General features: G+C 66.1%; 1 protein-coding gene across 1 annotated transcript; it reads right to left on the minus strand.

The window, feature by feature from the left end:
* Positions 1-1,990: 1,990 nt before the first annotated feature.
* On the minus strand, positions 1,991-18,462 carry RCC2 (regulator of chromosome condensation 2). Its single transcript, XM_062190517.1, has 12 exons — positions 18,179-18,462; positions 14,445-14,538; positions 13,025-13,168; positions 11,392-11,523; positions 10,976-11,064; positions 9,378-9,492; positions 7,089-7,255; positions 6,323-6,503; positions 5,463-5,568; positions 4,909-4,981; positions 4,479-4,556; positions 1,991-3,770 (listed from the first exon to the last, which is right to left on the minus strand). Exons 1-12 carry the CDS (start codon positions 18,452-18,454, stop codon positions 3,666-3,668), a joined length of 1,560 nt encoding a protein of 519 aa, XP_062046501.1. The 5' UTR covers positions 18,455-18,462; the 3' UTR covers positions 1,991-3,665.

The raw sequence follows: 18,462 nt of genomic DNA on the forward strand, positions 1-18,462 counted from the left end.
CCTCAGTCAGGTGTGGCTCGCCCAGGGTCACACAGCTAGGACAGCAGAGCTGGGACCCCAAGACGGAGCTCTGCCCACTGTTCTTGGGTGGGTCACTGCGGGCGGCGGGAGCCGAGCGGCAGACAGGGCTGGGGGGTTGGGGGGCGCTGGGTGGTGGCCTGCTCTGCATGGGGCCTGAGCTGCCCCAGGCCTTGCACGTGGGCCCTGCACGTGGGCCCCAGCCCCAGCGCTTTAGGGGCAGCCTCTGCTGCTGTGCATGGGGAGCCTCGGGGTTCAGGGTCTGCGCTGGCTGGGCTGGCACGGAACAGGCCTTGGGACCTGACGTGAAGGGACAGGTCAGCTGATGGCGTGCTACAGTTCCTGCGTGAACCGCTCTGCAAAGGCCCTAGGGGACTAGGGCTCTGGATCCCGAGGGAACCCACCAATGGGAGGTGGCCATTCCCTCCCCTCCTGTCTCCATCAGGGCCGCTAGGGAGCCCCTTCCTGCTCTCACCGACCCCATTCCGCCCTCATCCAGGAAGCGTCAACCCATGGGCACCTGCTGGATGCCCGTCAGCATACACCTGTGGCAGACTGAGGCTTGACAGAGGCCGTCCAGGCCGCAGCTCCAGGTCATGGGCTTCTGTGGCCAGTGCCAAGGTCGGGGCAGCTGTCAGGAGTCTGACATAAGGCAGTGGCCAGGGCTCGGGACGCTGCTGCTCCCGAGCGCCCAGGAGGTCCCCCCGTGCTGCCCGCACCCCGTGGGTGCCTCCCGCTGGGCTGAGCACAGTCCTGGGGTGCCATCTCTGCTCCAAGGCCATGCACGCTGCTGGGGATGCAGGCGCCTGGGGGCCCAGGGTGGGGGCGGGCAGCTGGGGCTCCGCAGACCCCAGGCCTCCCGTGTGCTCCCACCACGGCCACCTCCAGTTCTTGACGGACCAAGGGTGGTGGGCTTAGTTAAGGTGCCCCTCAGGACTCCCAACGTTCCCGATCGGAGTGCCTGGGCTCACGGTCTAGCTCTCTGGATCCCAGCATCCTCCAGTGCACACCTGGGAGGCAGCAGTGGCAGCCCAGGTGGCCGGGTTCCTGGCTCCGGCCCAGTCCAGCCCGAGCCATTTCGGGCGTGACCCAGTCGGTGGGATCAGGGTCTGTCTCCCCCTCCCTGCCTCTCAACAACATTTAATGAGACTGCTGCTGGCTTCTCCCCCCTTCCCTGGGCCCTGGCTGCTGAGTGACAGGAGGCCCTCCTGGTGCTGTCATGCTCTGGGTACCACGGTCTTGTGGCCCTCAGGTCCCTGTCCTTACAACGTGGCAGTGGGCTGGGACAGGACCCCCACCCCCGCTGCCACCGGTCCCATGGATGCCGCCCACCCGGGGGCGCCAGGGCAGGGGTGACAAAGGCAGGGATCCCAGCACAGCAACAAACGCCATCAGCACCCGGTGATGTCCAGGACCTGTGCCGGACACTGCTGGCTGCAGGTGGCCGCGACCTGTGCGATGCCCCGGTCTGGAACCCTGCAGTGGGGCCCAGGAGACGCCTAGGAGCCATGCTGTGGGAAAGGACCGGCTCCTGTCCTGTGAACCCAGCACTGGTGCCTGCTGCCCCCTGGTGGCTGCTTGGCTACACTGCCCACAAGGAGCAGCCAACGCCAAACACCAGGTGCAGTTGGACCAGGTATGAATACAGGGTCTTCAAAAAGTTCATGCAGAGATTTCCCAAGATTTTACACCAAAGTAGGCTGACCTTTTCATCCCATTTTCCCCTAAACCTTTCCAAGCCCCCTGGCATGTGCCTTGGCCCCCAACACCTGTCAGTCCTGGATGTCCCCACCCCATGGCACCTTCCAGGCCAGACAACTGAGGCACTGGCGGCCCCTGCCACCCACTCCCCAGCACGGTGCCCCGCCGACAGCCCTTTCTGTGGGTGCCGGGGCCCACGTTCAGCTTGAGAACACCGCATGTGTCCGTGCTGGTTCCACCACCAAGGAAACGCGAGAGCCAAGCCCGAGTAAACAATGATGCAGTTTATTTAAAATGTTTACTCCAAGAAATATATATATAAAAAAAAATAAGACAATTACAGCACTAAACCAGGCACCTTCAACCAAGTCCCGCCCTCGCCTCGGTTCCCCTTCCCCCGATCTGGAAGACTGGTCAGAAGCGGCAGGGGCCCCGGTGCCTCTCCCTGGGAGTGTGGAGGAGCCGGCTGCCAGGGAAGGCGGCGGCGGCTGCAGGTTTGTCTCGCCGGCTCTGAGCTCCAAGCCCAGCTCGGCCCCTGCAATGGCCGGGCCCCAGGCCGCTGTGCGCTGGGGCGGAGGCTGCAGCGGGACAAAGAGCAGCTGCCCGAGCCCCAGGCCAGGGAAGACCATCCGGGCAACCTGTCGGGGCCACGTGGACGCATCAGGTTAGCTGAGTGGGAGCCCGGGGGCTGCAGGGCCGGGACGGCAGCGCTGAGCCCCCTCGCGTCAGCGCCCCACGGGGGCAGCCCCTGCAGGAGGGACTGGGGTGGGAAGACAGGGAGAAAAGCAATGATGACCTAGATCATTTTTGGCATTTGTAACATTGAGACAGCGACAAGTGGTAACAATAGCAAAAAGCCAAACAATTTTCCAAAGAGCAGTGTTAACTGGCCCAGTCACCCCAGTCTCACGCCAAAGTCCTACCCCGTCCCCCCAAGCACCACGCAGCTAAAACCCTAGTTAAAGCACCCAAACCAGTCCGGACCCTCGGCAAACCAGCCCAGCCAGAGCTGTGGCCTCTCGGGCCCGGAAGGAGGGGTCCGGGAAAGGCACCTCGTCACTCACGTGGCGCGGGTCACGTGACACTGGCGACGGGCCTGGGCACTTGGGAGGGGGAGAGGGCGGCTGTGCCGTCCGCAGACACGCGGGAATGGGGGGCCCCGTCCGCCAGCCCGACTATTTGGTACCAGAGGCAAGCACGCGGGACCACAGAGCGCCACGAGCCGGCAGAGCAGAGACCCCGAGGCGGGTGGCTCCAGCTGGAGGTGGGGACGCAGAGGAAGCACAGGGTGCAGGGGCCGCGCGGCGTCTCTTCGGTGATCATGGGTGACGACGAAGCCCTGGCTGCACCGGGGGCCACCCGGCAGGCCCCCGCGGACACTCATCCCCACCTCTGCCCACAGTCGCCTGATTTGCATTTGGACCTCTTTTACAGCTAAAGCAGGTAAAAATGGCTACACGCAGACCCCCGAGCCCCCACCAGGGGGACCCGGCCAACACTGGGACGCTGGGGGGCTGACAGGCAGCCCAGGGGAGGGAGCCGAGCGACCACCAGGGCCCGGCGCCGTCGGGGACAACGGGGACAAGGGACAGCCGTTCTGGGAGAAGGGCAGTCCGTCTCCCCCGCAGATGCTAATTACAGCTGGGAGGGAGGGCCAGGAAGCAGAAAAGAAATTTAAAAAACAAGCGAAATAAAAGCCCAGATTGCAGTCGCTGCCCCGCCGCAGGACGGCAGGTGGAGGGGAGCAGGTGTTTTAATCTGACATGAGGGGAACCACTTTGGAAAGCGTACAGGAAAAGGTAGTCAACGTGGAATCGCTTAGAAAACGGAACCTCGGGAGCCTAACAAAAATGCACCTGCGGCCGACTCTCGCTTTTCCCGTCGCTCGTCCGGACTTCCCGCCCCAGTGCACTGGAGTGACCGCTGCCGCGAGGGGCGCCGCCCCATCAGAGGGTCCGGGGGTTGTACTCGGGCAGCTTCCTCAGCTTCTCCTTCTCCGTCTCGCCCTCGTCTCTCGCGATCACCAAGGAGTGTGAGTAGCCCATGGCCACCTGCGGGGACAAGGCAGGCCGGGTCCAAAGCTGCACTTCCCTGTGAGGGCGTCCTGGAGCTTGGGGTGGCTGAGCCCGTGGCCCAGGGACGCGGCTACGCTGGACCGGCAAGGGCTCTTCACTCCGGGGGGGGGACCCCCAACAGTGTGGCAAGGGGCTGGCGCCCTGGCACAGCAGGTAAAGCAGCCACCTGCAGTGCCTGCGCTGGCTCCAGTCCCAGCGGCTCCACTTCTGATCCAGCTCCCTGCCAATGTGCCTGGGAAAGCAGCAGAGACGGCCCAAGCGCCTGGGCCCTGTAGCCGCCCGAGACCCAGAAGAAACTGTCAGCTCCCGTTTGGCCCAGCCCTCCCCGGTGGGGTGAGGGCATCAACCCCCTTACTGAAAACAGCCAGGGTCATCATGACCCAGCACCCCCACCCCCACCACTAAGGCCGCCCAGGCTGCGGCTGGAACAGCAGCTGGGGGAACCCAGCTCCCTGGCCCGCACGCCCGTGGGGGCCTGGCCCACCATCTGTCTGCCGTAGCTTCCTGCCAGCAGCCCAGCCCTGGCCGGACCCTGGTGCACATCGTGAGGACGGGCTGGCCGGGACCCCTCTGCACCTCCCTCTTGCTAAGGGCGTGACCCATCAGAGCCCTGGCGAAGCGGTGGGAAGCCGGCCGAGCAGCTGCTGGACCCCGGGCGTGGGCGGGGGCCGTTGGCGCCCTCACCTGTTCCGAGAAGATGCCGTCCAGGGTCTTCACCTCCTGGGCCGCGGTGGACGACTTGGGCTTGTGGTCCCCATAGCCCTGCGAAGGCAGAGGAGGCGCTCACAGAAACGGGGCCCCACGGGGCCAGGCCTCTGGGCGCCAACGTTTACCCACAGGCGAGCTCGGGAGCCCAGCAGGCTCCTGGCACCTGTGAGGACCGCGGGGTGACAGACACCACAGTGCTGGCTGCTTACCCTGCTCCCCACACCCCTGTAGCAGCAGGCCCAGCCAAAGTGACGCCTGCATGGACGTCACCCTCTTGGGGCGAGGTGAGGGCCTGGCCCCTTCCCGGGGGGCGTGGCTCCCAGAACACCTGACTTCACCCCTCCGGGCTGAGCTCACACCCACACCCCTGCGGCCCCACAGACCCCGCCTCCCCGGGGCTGCTCACCAGCTCCCCAAAGGTCGGCGACGGCCCCCAGCTGATGGTGCTCTCGTCCGCGGCTACGATGATGCTGCTCTTCCTGCGGGGGCAGAGGCCGTCACCGCGCGGGCCCCGGCGGGCCCCGGCCGCCCCCGCCCGGGCTGCTTGCTCACGGGCAGGGCCAGGCCTCGCTGCCCTCCAACCCCACGGAGACGCGTTTCCATGGAGGAGAGGTGACCGAGGGGCCCTGCCGCCTCTCTGCCCGGGGTCCGAGGGCTCTCAGAGCCACGAGGTCCCCTCCGCCCCGGCCATGGACTAAGGCATCCACTGAGTGTGGCAGCCACACGGCTGTCCTCCACGCTTAGGGGTCTCCGTCTTTCCCCACCACGTGCCCAGCTGCGAGTCTGGACTGGTGGCCAGCCCGCACCCCCAGCTCCGCTCGCCCTCTCCATAGGCCTTCCCAGGGATGCCTCAGCTGTCTGCTCCTCGGCGCCCCCACCCGGAGTCCCACAGTCACAGGACGGCGCCCTCCCCCGTGCGTCCCACCCCGCAGGAAGGGACAGACCCAGCCCCTCACCTACCCACAGGCCAGGCTGCGGATCCTCCAGCCACACAGGTCCTGGACTGCCTTCGGGTACATGGTGGACTCGCGGGAGGTGTTGGTGGCGCCCCAGAAAAACAGCCCGCCTGCGGGGAAGCAAACGTGATCCCACCATGATCCGCGCCCCGGTGCTGGAGCCCAGCCTCCAGCAGCGCCTGCGTGGGAGGCACAGGAGTGGCACGAGCAGGCGCTGTGCGTAGCCACTGGAGATCGGGCTGCAGCTGGGGCGCAGTGGGCTGGGCCGGGCCTGTGACGCCCCCAGCCCACATCAGAGTGCTGGTTGGGGCGCGGTGGGCTCGGCTGGGCCTGTGACGCCCCCAGCCCACATCAGAGTGCTGGTCGGGGCGCGGCGGGCTTGGCCGGGCCTGTGACGCCCCCAGCTCACATCAGAGTGCTAGTCGGGGCGCGGCGGGCTCGGCCGGGCCTGTGACGCCCCCCAGCCCACATCAGAGTGCTGGTTGGGGCGTGGCGGGCTCGGCTGGGCCTGTGGCACCCCCACCCCACATCAGAGTGCCGGCTGGAATCCGGGCTGCTCGGCTTCCGACCCGGCTCCCTGCTGATGCACTCGGGAGAGCAGAGAGGGACGGCCCAAGTCCTTGGGACCCTGATTCAGCCTGGCAGAGCCCCAGCCATTGCGGCCATTTGTCCTCTCTCCCTGCCACGATGCCTTTCCAATTAAAAAAAAACAAAAAACAAAAAACCTGACAGCACCACCGGTGGGGATGAAGCGAGTGAGGGCTCAGGACCCGGGGACAGGATGGTGGCCACATGGTTCCCATGGAAACACTGAGCCGAGGAGGAAACACCAGGCCCGGGCCCCGGGCGGGGACAAGCACTGACCCACTTCGCTGACGGCAAAGGAGCAGGTGTAGCCGGCGTAGATCTGCGAGGCCCCGCGGCCGGGGAAGTCGAACAGCTTCACCAGGCGGGGCACCATCTCGTCTTTCTGCTCCGCATGGCCCAGCCGCCCGTAGCCACCGAAGCCCCAGGAGAAGACGCGCTTCTGGGAGTCCAGCACCAGCTGCGGGGAGAGGAGACACGAGGGTGGCACACACGGGCCCCCGGCAAAGGGGCCTGGCGATTGGGGGGGGGGGGTGTGTGGCTCTCCTGTCTGGAGAGCCTGGCGCAGCAGAGACGGCAAAAGGGGGCTTTGTGGCGCAGGTAAGCCAGCCCCCGTGACGCTGGCATCCCATATGGGCGCCGGTTCGAGTCCCGGCCGCTCCACTTCTGACCCACCACCCTGCTGATGGCCTGGGAAGGCAGCGGACAATGGCCCGAGTGCTGGGGCCCCTGCGCCCACAGGGGAGACCCGGATGGAGCTCCTGGCTTCAGCCTGGCCCAGACTCAGCTGCTGTCGGCAATTAGCAAACAGACCAGCAGGTGGCAGACGCGTGTCTCCATTCCACAAAGGAATCACTTAAAACCCATCTTTTCAACGCCTTTGGTTCGTGTCTGAAGCAGGCGGCCACGACTCAGTAGGCGGAAGTCACGGGGGGGGGGGGGGGAGTGATGGGGAGCAACCCTGGGGCCCCTGACAGGCACATGGCAGCCCCCAAGCAGAATCGCGCCCCACCGATCTGTAGGAGGGGAGGCGGCGGCATCTCACCGTGTGGTTCGCACCACAGGCCACGTCCCGCACCACCACGTTCGGCACCGGCAGAATCTGCCCGTCTTTGGTCTTCTCAATGAAGATGGCCACTCGCCGGGGCACCAGCTCGCAGTCGTACTCGATCCGCTGTGCCCGGGCAATGAACTTCCCGTCCGAGTTGTGTCCTGCGGTGACCGTAGAAGCCGCCGTCAGCAGTGGGCCCCCTCCCGGCCCTGGGGACCAATGGGACGCCAGGCATAGCCCTGGCTACCGCCAAGGCACCTTCCTCCTCCCGCCGAGGCCTCCCCACTGACACATCCCTGGACCCAGTTTGCTGGTCGAGACCAGCGACCGTTTTGGAAACGGCCCAGCATGGCCAGGACGTGCCACTGTGCACGCCTCCCACTGTCCACCCCCAGACGGACACAGCGGGGCCACCGTCATGGCTGCCTGTCCCCCAGTGGCCCCATCAGCCTGTCGGCCCTAGCACCAGCCCGTGGTACCGGGGAAGCTAGCCTGGACTCCAGCAGGCCCCTCCCCGCAAGCTACCCAATAACACACAACTGGTCACCAGAGCGGGGTCTACACCAAGTACCTAGAACCACAGCTGCAACCAGCAGGAGATCCCTGGGCAGATTCCTCACATTCTTCCCCCAAGGGATCTGCCAGGACCACCCCCATCCCCCACTGCAGACTGCCATCCCCTGGGACATGTCTGTCAATTACAGGTGGGGGGGTAGGGGCGTGGCCTTCAGCCTAGGGTGAGACACCACCCTCCCCCCACCCCCCCATCAGAGTGCCTTGGCCCAACACCGGGCTCCAGACTCCGGCTGATTAGGCTCCTCCCACCTACGTGGCCCAGCCCCTGGCTACTGCAGGCATTTGGGGAAGAGTCCTCTCTATTAAATTAAAAAAAAAAAGGGGGGGGGGCCGGCGTCATGGCGCCGTGCGTTAAGCCACAGCTCGGCACCAGCAGGCCTCACGGGACCACAGGCTGGAGTCCTGGCCGCCCCACTCCCCACCCAGCTTCCTGCTCACGTCTTAGATGCCCCCGTGTGGGAGGCCACAGTGCAGCCCCCGGCTCCTGCCTCCGCCTGGCCCAGCCTCTGCAGCCATTCAGGGAGCGGGGGAGCGAGGGGAAGCTCTGTCCGCACTCCGCAGGGGGAGGGGAGGGGGAGGGGGTCCGAGGACGCCACACCCTTCAAGGCTGGCTGGAGTCAAGGCCAGCACCACTGAGTGCGCCGCGCTGTCTCCCCAGAAGTAGCTGTTACCCCGAGCTCCTCTGCACCAGGTCTCAGGCACGCAGTCGGCTCGGGAGGCCCCAGCCAGGCACCCAGGGTGGGCAAGGGTGGCCAGGCCTCCAAGGCACCCAGGGGCCGGCACTGCGGCGTAGCGGGTAAGGCCTCCCCCTGCGGTGCCGGCATCCCATACGGACAGCGGTTCAAGGCTCAGTGGCCCCATTTCCCACCCAGCTCTACTGGGGCCCAAGTGCTGGGGCCCCTGCACTCGGTGGGAGACCAAGAAGAAGCTCCCAATCGGCCCAGCTCCCGCCGCTGTAAACCAGTGGATGGAAGGCCTCGCCGTCTCTCCCTGCCTGTAGCTCTCTCTCAAATAAATAAGTGAAAACAAAAAACAAAAAAGCACGCAAAGCCCAGGACGAGGACGCCCCGGCTGCTCCGCAAGCGAGGCCGTTAGACCAAACTACCTGGGCTGGGGGGGCTGCAAGTGCGTCGCGAGCAGCCGACCCGGTGGGTCCCCGGGCCTGGGGCCCAGATGTGCGTCCGCGGTCCGCAGACGCCCACTTCCGGCGGCTGATGGGGAGTGGGGTGTGGCCATGGAAAGGCAGGCAGCCCCCCCCCCCCCCGGGGAGTGCGCAGCGGCCGCTCCCCTTCACTTGCTCTGACTGAGGCGATTTTGCGTCGAAGTCCGTCGAAGTCCCCAGTCTGCCGGGAGTCGCCACGGGAATATTTATACAGGGGCCATCTGCCTGCCGACGGCCGCGGGGCCAGCAGAGGGCGCCCACGCGCCACTGCCGCGGGCCTCCCAGGAAGCGCAGGGACAGAGGAACACTGGAGGGGCGGGAAAGGAAATGGAGCCCGCAGGGAGGGCGGCGGGGCTCGGACACCCAATCTTGGCCGATTCTTCCGCCTCTCATCAAAGGCGAGGGTCAAAGGGACCAGAGTTGGCACCTGACCCCCACGTGACACAGGGCGCTGGCCTGACTGGCTCACAGCTGTGAGATGGTTTTATAGGGCACCCGGCCCGGCCCCTGAGACCGTGACAACGCTTTAACACAGACTTCCGTACCCAGCTGGCCGTACTCGGGGCACCCAAAGGAATACAGGTTTCCTTTGCAGTCGGTGATCATGCTGAACTCGGCCCCGCAGGCCATCTTGGTGATCGGCTGGCCGTTGTACATTATCTGCAAAGACAGGACAGCGGTCAGACACCCCAGCCACCAGGTGAGACGCCTCTCAGGGCGACGCTGCAGAGCCCAGGGAGACCCCTCCGCCTTCGTTCAAAGGTAAACCATGACCATCTCTGTACCCCAACAGTGCCCGGCAGGGCGCCTCCCATGGGTGTGGGAGTGCTCACTGATGCTGAACCCCACGACGGGCCTGGGGGCGAGGGTCAAAGGGACCCTTAAAATGACAAGGCTTTGTTAGCGGCATCGCCCACCAGGTGCAGCGAACCCCTTCCCACCCTCTTACTGACACGCGCTTCTCAGTCTTTATCTGATCCTAGCCAAAGGGCACAGGAGCCATGATTCACCCGGATTAACTGGAGAGGTGAACAAGAAATAGGCCGGCCGTGGGGCCCAGTGCGTGGGTTCGAGTCCTGGCTCTGCCCGCCTCCAGCTTCCTGCTACTGCGCACCCGGGAGGCAGCAGGCTGATGGCTGAAGCAGCCAGGTCTCCGCCAGCACCGGGGGGGACCTGGATGGAACGCTCAGCTCCTGCTGACCCGGAGTCACCCGGGCACTCGGGGAGGAGCCCAGCAGACGGCAGCTCTGTCTCTGCCTCTCAAACGATAAAACAAAAACCAAATTAAAGAAGAGCTTGAGAGGGGCGAGCAGTGCGGTGCGGGTTAGGCTGTGGTCTGACGTGGGCATCCCATGGGGCGCCGGCTGCAGTCCCGGCTGCTCCACTTCCGATCCGGCTCCCTGCTCACACACCTGGGAAAGCAGCTGAACACGGCCCAAGTCCTGGACCCCTGCACCCAAGGGCGAGACCCGGATGCAATCTCAGGCCCCTGGCTTCAGCCTGGCCCCGCCCCAGCTGCTGCAGCCATTTGGGAGGTGAACTCTAACTCCGCCTTTCAAATGATTAAATCTTTGGGAAAAAAAAAAAAAAAAAAAAGTTCGAAATCCAGAGCGTAGAAGGAAGCAGCCAAGGCAGCGGGGAAACTGCGGCAAACCTCGAGCCGGGATGGCCTCGGCAGTGCTGGAGACAGGGAGCGAGGACCCCGGGCCCGAGGCCCCCGAGGCCCAGATGAGCACGGCCACTGCAGGGGTCCACTCAGATCACAGACCGAGTCCCCCCAAACCACCGCTCAGGCACTGAGCACGCCCGGCCTCGAGCCAGCTGAACCCCACTCCTCCCCCGGACTCCCCGCGTCTTAGCAACAAGCGCCGGCCACCTGGTGGGTGACCTCACCCAAGGTCAGGTGACACACACACGACATTCGTCACGCGCCTCCTTTGGAAACAAAAGGTGGTCCTAGGACACTTTCTAGCTTGACCACAAACTCCACCTGTTCCGATGACTACACCACGTGACCCCCACTGAGCGCAGAGGCCCTCTCCCTGCACGGGGGCCAGCAACGCACTGGGGACAAGGACAGAGCCAGAAGTCGGGCGAGACACAAGTCCAGGGCCGGCGCCCGAGCCGGGGCGGGGGCAGTCACCTGCGCGGGGCTCGGGACGGCGTCGGTCTGGTTGCCAAGGCCCAGCTGCCCCATCTTGTTCTCTCCGAAGGCAAACACGGAACCCGTTTCTGGAAGGCAAGAACAAAGAGCAAGCGCTCAACGTCCGGAACACGATCTGGAAGCGGAGGCGTCAGAGTGATGCCAACAGCCATTTGCCAGACACAATGGAAGTGACACAGTGCCTCCAGACGGTGACGCAGGAGCGAAACCATCACACCAGGACCCGGGGGTGCGGAGAGGGGCAGCGTACAGCCTGGGCCCCGCCGCCGCCGCCGCCACCGGCTCCTGGAGCTTCTGTCCGATGCCGACCAAGACTCCATCAGTGACCCCACCCTGAGCTGCCGTGAGACCACTGGCTTCCCGCCAAGTTGGGGAGGGCCCCGCCCCCGCCTCACCGGTCAAGGCCAGGGTGTGGTTCCGGCCGCACGCTGCTGACACAATCACTTCGTGGCTCAGCCCCTCGATGAGTCTGGGGGCTTCCACTCTCTTGGTGTCTCCGTGTCCCAGCTGCCCCTTCTCATTTCGACCTGCAGACCGGCCAGAGGGAAGTGAACGGGCGGCCAGAGCAGCCCCCACCCGGGGGGGGGGGGCACCTCACACCCAGACGCCGTCGGCAGTGCCTGCTCAGGGAGCAGCAAGGCCCCCTCCAGGGACCCCGAGTCAGGTGAACACTGGTGACCAGGGCAGGGCAGGCCGGCCCCGCACACACACCTCCCTGCCGCTGAGCCAGCCTGGCATGGCCCAAGCCCTGGGAAGCCCACACAGCCGGCACGAGACGCGGGAAGAAGCAGGCAAAGGCGGCCAGGAGCCCGAGACTGGCCTCGCCTCGCTCGGAACCAGCCCGCGGAGGGAAGCCACATGTCAGACTGGCTCTCGGGGAGACTGGCGGAGGCAGGGCCGGACAGGCAGAGCATTCTGGCACTTCGAGATGTCAACTGGCCTCGGTGCCTCCCTCGCTGCCCAAAGACCACCTTACAGGCTGGTACCGTGTTGCGGCAGGCACTGCCCACGCTCACGGTCAAGGGCACGTCTCCCCGAGATGAGCTGGGGGCAGCACCCGCCTGGCTCTGCCAGCCCGCTGCACGGGCAGAGGTGTCAGCCCCTCCCCTGGCACTGGGGTTTAGCGCCATAGATAGCACCGCTCGGCTTCCGGGGGCTCAGCAGACCTGAGGCAGCCCTGCTGCGGGCCGTGCACCCCTGCCCGCCCCCAGCCCACCAGGTTCCTCAGAGCCATCGCTAGGGGAGATGCAGTGGGGAGATCAGAAAGGAGGTGTCTGAAGTGGGAACCCGACATGGAAGGCTGCGTTCGGCACGGGAACATGAGGGAGGGGGGCGCACCTCTCGCCAACCGGGAGACAAAACCCCGGGCAGCGTCAGCAGCCCCCAACAGCCTGCGAGGGTGAATCTGGGCCAGACACACTGGTTAGCTTTGCTCCAACAGAATTACAAAATTAGCAGAGCGCTGCGAAGACAACAGATGTTCGTCTGCTTGGACTGCGCGACAGCAGCTCATGAGATCGCAAAAAATGGTTCAGACAGACCGATACACACCGTCACAGGGACCACAGCTAGCCAGAGGCCGCCACAGAGGGCGGGGCCGCAGGAAGGGCCTGGGGCCCAGGCAACCTCAGGTGGCGCCTTGTTCCTGCCTGGAAGGGGGCAGGGACAGGAAGCCCCCGGAGCCCCCCAGGTGAGCAGAGACAAACTAGGGAAAGCCAGTCAGTGCTAGAGAAAGACCAGCGGCTGGGGAGCACCCAGAGCCAGACTAAACGGGTGCCCACGTGCGCTCAGAGGCCCCCAAGGAGAGGGGCTGTGTGACGCCAACGGGGGGAGCAGAGGTCCATGGCGCAGCGCGGGCGTGTGGGTGGCAGGGTAGGAGACAGCGCCGGGCCCTGTGGCAGGGTGGGAGACAGCGCCGGGCCCTGAAGAGGTGCTCAAAGAGGAAGCGCGCCAGGCCCGGCAGCCCCCGCCTGGCCTCGGGCTCTGTGCAGGAAGTTCCCGAGGGGACGGCGCCCGCAGGGTACTTACCCCAGCTCCACAGCTTCCCCTCCGTGGTGATGAGGAGGCTGTGCGCGGCGCACGACCCAGAGACCACAGTCCGCACCCGGACCCCCGACAGGCAGCCATACCTGTGGGGCCCCCACAAGTTCTGACCGAGGTTCCGGTAAGCAGCTGCAGAGAACAAGACCGCCAATCAACTCCCTGGGGGCGCAGGGGGCCCGAGGCCCCGCCCAGATGGTGCCTGCACCATCCAGTGCAGGCACCACTGGGCAAATGGCCCGCCCTCCGTTCCCTCTACTTATGCCAGCAGAGGTCACCAAGGGCCTAGGGTATTTAAAAATACCTTTATTGAAAAAGTGAAAACTGGGGACAGTGCTGTGGTATAGGTTAGGCATCTGCCGATGGTGCCAGCATCCCATATGGGCGCTGGTTCATATCCCCAGCTGCTCCACTTCCAATCCAGCTCTTTGCTATGGCCTGGGAAAGCAGAAGATGGCCCGAGTGCTTGGGCCCCTGCACCCATGTGGGAGACCAGGAAGAAGCTCCTGCCTCCTGTCCGGATCAGCCCCAGCTGTCGCAGCCACTTGGGAAGGGGCCAGCAGAGGGAAGGTTTCTCTCATCTCTTGCCCTCTCTGTCCTTCTGCCATCCATACGACTTCTTCAAAAGAACGAACCGAAGCTCTGCGGAGCCAGGCGGAGGCCAGCAGAGGCCTCCGGCACGCAGCGCCGGCCAGGGCACCGGCTGCTGTCCCGAGGCCGGAGAGAGGCCACCTGCGGCTCGCACCCCGCCTCTCTGCCAGGGCCGCGGTGCTCCTGGGACGGGACAGCGTCTCCGCGCCCCTGCTGGAAGGCACCAGGGCGTGGCAGCGTGCAAATACTCGTTCACAGAGCGAAGCCATGTTGGAAAGCACTCTGGGCCTCCGTCCAAACAAAATCCAGAAGCCACAAAACATGGCGCGGTGCCAGCCATCACGTCCGTGACGCGCCCGCTTCCCTGAGGAGACACCGCGTCTCTAAGGCGACTGGGGACGAGCAAGTACCTCTCGGGCCCTCTCCGCTGCCTCCCCATCCCCAGACTGTCGCCATCAGCACAGCAATGACACATGGACCCTGCGCCATCCGCCACGCCCCCCCAGGACTCCTGGTGTCACCTCACGGGCCCAGCTCCTCGTCGTCACCGAGAAACAGCAGGACAAAGATGAGAAAAGGGGTCAATGTTTACTTGAAGACGCGATTTGTTTTTCTGTCTTACTTAACGGAACTGGTTTTTAAAGGCAGAACATCCAGGGAGACCCGCGCAAGACCAGGGTTCAAATCCAGCTGTCACAGGAAGCTGCCTGGCCACCGCGGGCAGGCGCGCAATCCCAGAGCCCTGCTGGAGGGGGCACCAGAACGCCCGGGACCCCCACAGGGGGGAGCACTCGGGGCTCAGAAACGGTTCTCATACCTTGCTGCTTAGGCACTTCTTTCCGACCGATCAGGTCCCAGTTGGTTGCCCCAAAAATCAAAAGCTGCCCTTTGCACTTTGACCCTTCAAGTTTCTGAAGAGAGGGGAGAGGAAAGAATTAGGTTAAGGCTGCTTCCAGCTTCCCGAGGCGGTCCAAGGGCAGCCGGGCAGAGCAACCCATTGTCGGAGACTTCACCTGGGAGCTCGGCCCGATCCCCCCAACAAGTCATCACAGGAAACCCCACGAGCCTGTGACACAGAGCGGTGCTGAAACTCACTCGCCCGCGGGCTAGGTCCCCTTCCCGGGACAGCTCGGGCATCCCCCTGTGGCCGTCAAACCCGAGGAGCCCCCATCGTCCCTGCACAGCCATTCCAGTTGCCAGTGCTGCAACCTGCTCCCGCCGCACCAGGAGCCTTTCCGTGGGGGACCGGGCAGCCCACCGGAGGCTGGCGGTCGGCTTCCCCACGCGAGGGGAGGACGAGGGAGCGAGGGACAGCCTGCATAGGTGGCCTTGCACGGGCTCACGCGTCCTCAGGGCCACCAGCTCTGCCGGTGGGAATCTATGCTGTGGGCACGACCCTAGACACACTCCTCCTCGGGGCTCAGGCCCGTGCTGGCCAGGGAGCGCGAACCTCTTCCACTTCCAAGCCTCACACCATTGTTCCAGGATGTGAAAAGGAACCAGGGCGCCTTCTACTTACGGGATCGTCTGACGGGCGACAGGCCAGCTACAGGCCCGGCCACCCTAGCCCTAGCCCCCGTGCCACGCCAGGCCGGCCACTCTGGCCCATGCATTCTCCAGACTCCATGTCTTCGCCCTCACTGAACCCATTCTCGGGGAACGCGGAAGGCACACTGATGTCGCTGCATCACAGGCCACAGTGCAGCGACATGTCCCACAGCCCCCGAGCAGCGATGACTCGGCCACATTAACTATTCAGAGAAGGCCGGGCATCGGAGGGCAGCCGCCCCCGCCCTGCCCCCAGCCTCCGGTTACTCGCCCGAGCCAAGTTTCCCCAGGTTATCTCCCTTCTTTGCATAGCTGGCAGGCGCGACTGCCACGCTCTGCGGGCCGGCAGCTGGCAGGTTCCGTGCAGGTTCCCTGCGGAGAAACCCCTGGGCTCGCCTCCCGACTCAAAGCCAGCAGGCAGCGCCAAGGCCCCGGGGGGCGGGGGCGGAGAAGGGACTGGAATGAAATGCCACTCGAGACCCTTGCTCAGACAGGGTCCAGAGCGCCTGTGCCCGGCACTCGCTGCTGAGGTCAAACCATCCAACGTGGAGATGCGGTCACCACGGTCCGACCTCAGTGCCACCACACACAGGGCGTTGTATCCAGGTGGCCCGAGCCCGCCATCGCCTGGAGCCGAGGGGGACTTCCTGAGGTTTCACGAGTGAGCCTGCTTCAGCCAGCCCGGCACTGGCACGGAAACCCAAGCTTGCCAATCAAAGGTGGTGCAGAGACCCTGGGCCAACGGAGCGTGCTCCAGGGGTGGCGCCGTCTCCCACGTCGTCCGAGCTCTGGGCTCCGCTTCCACGGAGGCGACTACTGCACCGTTCTCCACGCTGCTCACCTGAACTTCCCCCCGCGTCATGCGCGATGAAGATTCACGTAACTCACAGTAAAATGCCTGACTCCCAGCACAGCCTCAGAGGGAGAGACCGCCCAGCGTTCTCCCAGGCGGATGGAGAGCGCTCCTGCCGTCACCGACGGCCTCGGGCTTGCTTTTCCGGGTGAACTCGAGCCTGCAGCACGGCCACGAAGCAGAGAAGCCCCAAGAGCAGCCTCCCAGGAGGATGGCTGCACTCCGCGTCCCTCGCTGCCTGCCGGGCGGCCGTGGCCCGGGTGCAGGCCGCCTCTGGCGTCTGTCCGTTCAGAGGACGGTGGGGACAGAGCCGGTGATGAGACCCGCCCCGCGGACCACTCAGCCAAGCAGCGCGCGGCACTGGTCCTCGGATCACAGATTTGTCCCGGGGTCCACGGAGCCTTAGCAGCTGCGCCTGGAGAAGCCAGCGACGGCCTCAGGGCTCTCAGGTTCCACGGAGGCTCCCGCTTCCCAAGGGAGGAGGGCTCAGGCAACCCTGGTGCTGACAAGACCTCGCTACACCCCAGCCCCCAGGCCCTCAGAGTGAGCCCATCCGCCCATCACTGCCAGCAACCCTGCCCTCCAGGGCTAAGACTCCCCAGCCAACACACGTGGCTCTGGAGCAAGTGAGGCCGCAGGCTGGGCGCCCCTCCCTCTCCCAGCAGCCTGCACCACGGCCAGGCCAGCTCAGTGCTTGGCAGACGGGGGTCCCAGGGACCAGGGACCAGCAACAAGCAGCAGGAGGCTGGCCCAGGCCCACAGAAGACGGCAGGCTGACCAGCCCAGGCCCGAGAGACACCCAGGAATGGGGGCCCGTGTTGTGGCACAGCAGGTTAAGCCGCCACCTGCAGCACCGGCATCCTGCATCGCAGCGTTCAAGTCTCGGCCGCTTCCGACCCAGACCCAGTGCCAAGCACCTGGGAAACCAGTGGGGCCCCTGCCACCCACGTGGGGGACCCGGATGGAGCTGCAGCTCCCAGCTCCGGCCTGGCCCAGCCCCTGCGTTGTGGTGGATTGGGGAGTGAACCAGTGGATGGGATTTCTTACAAAAAAGTGAAATCTTTCAAAAACAGAACAAAACCAAACCAACTTGGGGTACAGATGTTCCATCGCTGGCTGGACCCCAACCTGCTCCACAGCAGCGCAGTTTAACTCCTGCTAACGGAAACACACGGGCACGGTTCTGTGACCCGGACCACCGCGCGCTCTGCGATCCACACAGAACAGGGGCTCAGAGCTCCGGGAAGACGCAGTCTCAGAACACGCTGCACGGCCCTGGCCACCCCGGAGACCTGACCCCTCCCGGGGAGGTGCCTGGAACCCTGCGCCCCGGCCTCCTCTCTAGCTGGGAAGGGGCTGCGGCAAGACCACCAGGACGGTTAACCCTTCAACGGCCGTGGGGCGCCGACTCTGCACCCCGAGTTCTCAGGGGCCTCCTCGGGGTACCTGACGACCCAGTGGAAGCCGGGACCCCCCACTCCTCCCCAAACACATGCTACAGCAAACTCGCAAACACTCTGTGCTGGGGAGGGCGCGGGGGTCGCGGGGGTCTGCGGGCAGGTCCCCAAGCAGGCCACTGCCCTCACGGAGCCAGCAGCGCTGGGCCGGGACAGACGCCCCGGCCGAGCGCCCCCAGGCCCCGCGGCGCACCAGGCAGACAAAGCCCGAGCGCCTCGCCGCCGGGGGCTCCCCGACCTCGCGGGAGGGCGCTCCGGAGCATGCGCCCTCGCACCCGGCGCGCGGCGGCGGCGGCGCAGGGCAGCACGGGGCATGCGCGGCGGCCGGCAGGCCCCGCCCCCCCGGGGCGCCGGAGCCGCGGCGGCGGGAACCTCAAAGCCCCGGCGGTCTGCGCCGCTCCCCGCCGCGCGCCGGGGGCGATCGGGGAGGCGGGCACGGGCGCAGAGGAGCGCCGCCGCCCCCGGCCCGGGCCCGCGCGGACGCCCCGGGGCGGGGCGGGCGGGAGTCGCTCGCGGCGCCGGGGGCGGGGCCACGACCCCCGCGCGCGCGCGGGCCGCCCCTCCCCCCCGCCCGGGAGCCCGGGGCGCGCGCCCCCGCCCCCCACTCGCCACGCGCTCCCTGGTGACCACCGCGCCCCCCACTCACCACGCGCTCCGAGCCCTGGCCCCGTGACCACCGCGCCCCCCACTCACCACGCGCTCCCTGGTGAGCTCGGGCTCCGTGACCACCGCGGCCGCGCCGCCCGCCTTGCCCGCCGCCGCCGGCCGCGCCGCGCGCTTGCCCGCGCCGGGCGCCCCGTCCAGCTCCAGGCCGTCCTCGTCGCCGCTGCTGCCGCCGCCGCTGCTGCTGCTGCAGGGCTCGGGCCGCTCGCGCTTCCGGCCCGCCGCGCCGCCGCGCCGCCGGGGCCCTCCGCGCGCCGTGCCGTTGCCCGCGCTCGGCTCCTCCCAGGCCGCCTTCTTCCTGGGCATGGTCGCGG

The sequence above is a fragment of the Lepus europaeus genome, chromosome 5 (genome assembly GCF_033115175.1).
Source record: "Lepus europaeus isolate LE1 chromosome 5, mLepTim1.pri, whole genome shotgun sequence".
In the NCBI taxonomy this organism is placed as follows: Eukaryota; Metazoa; Chordata; class Mammalia; order Lagomorpha; family Leporidae; genus Lepus; species Lepus europaeus.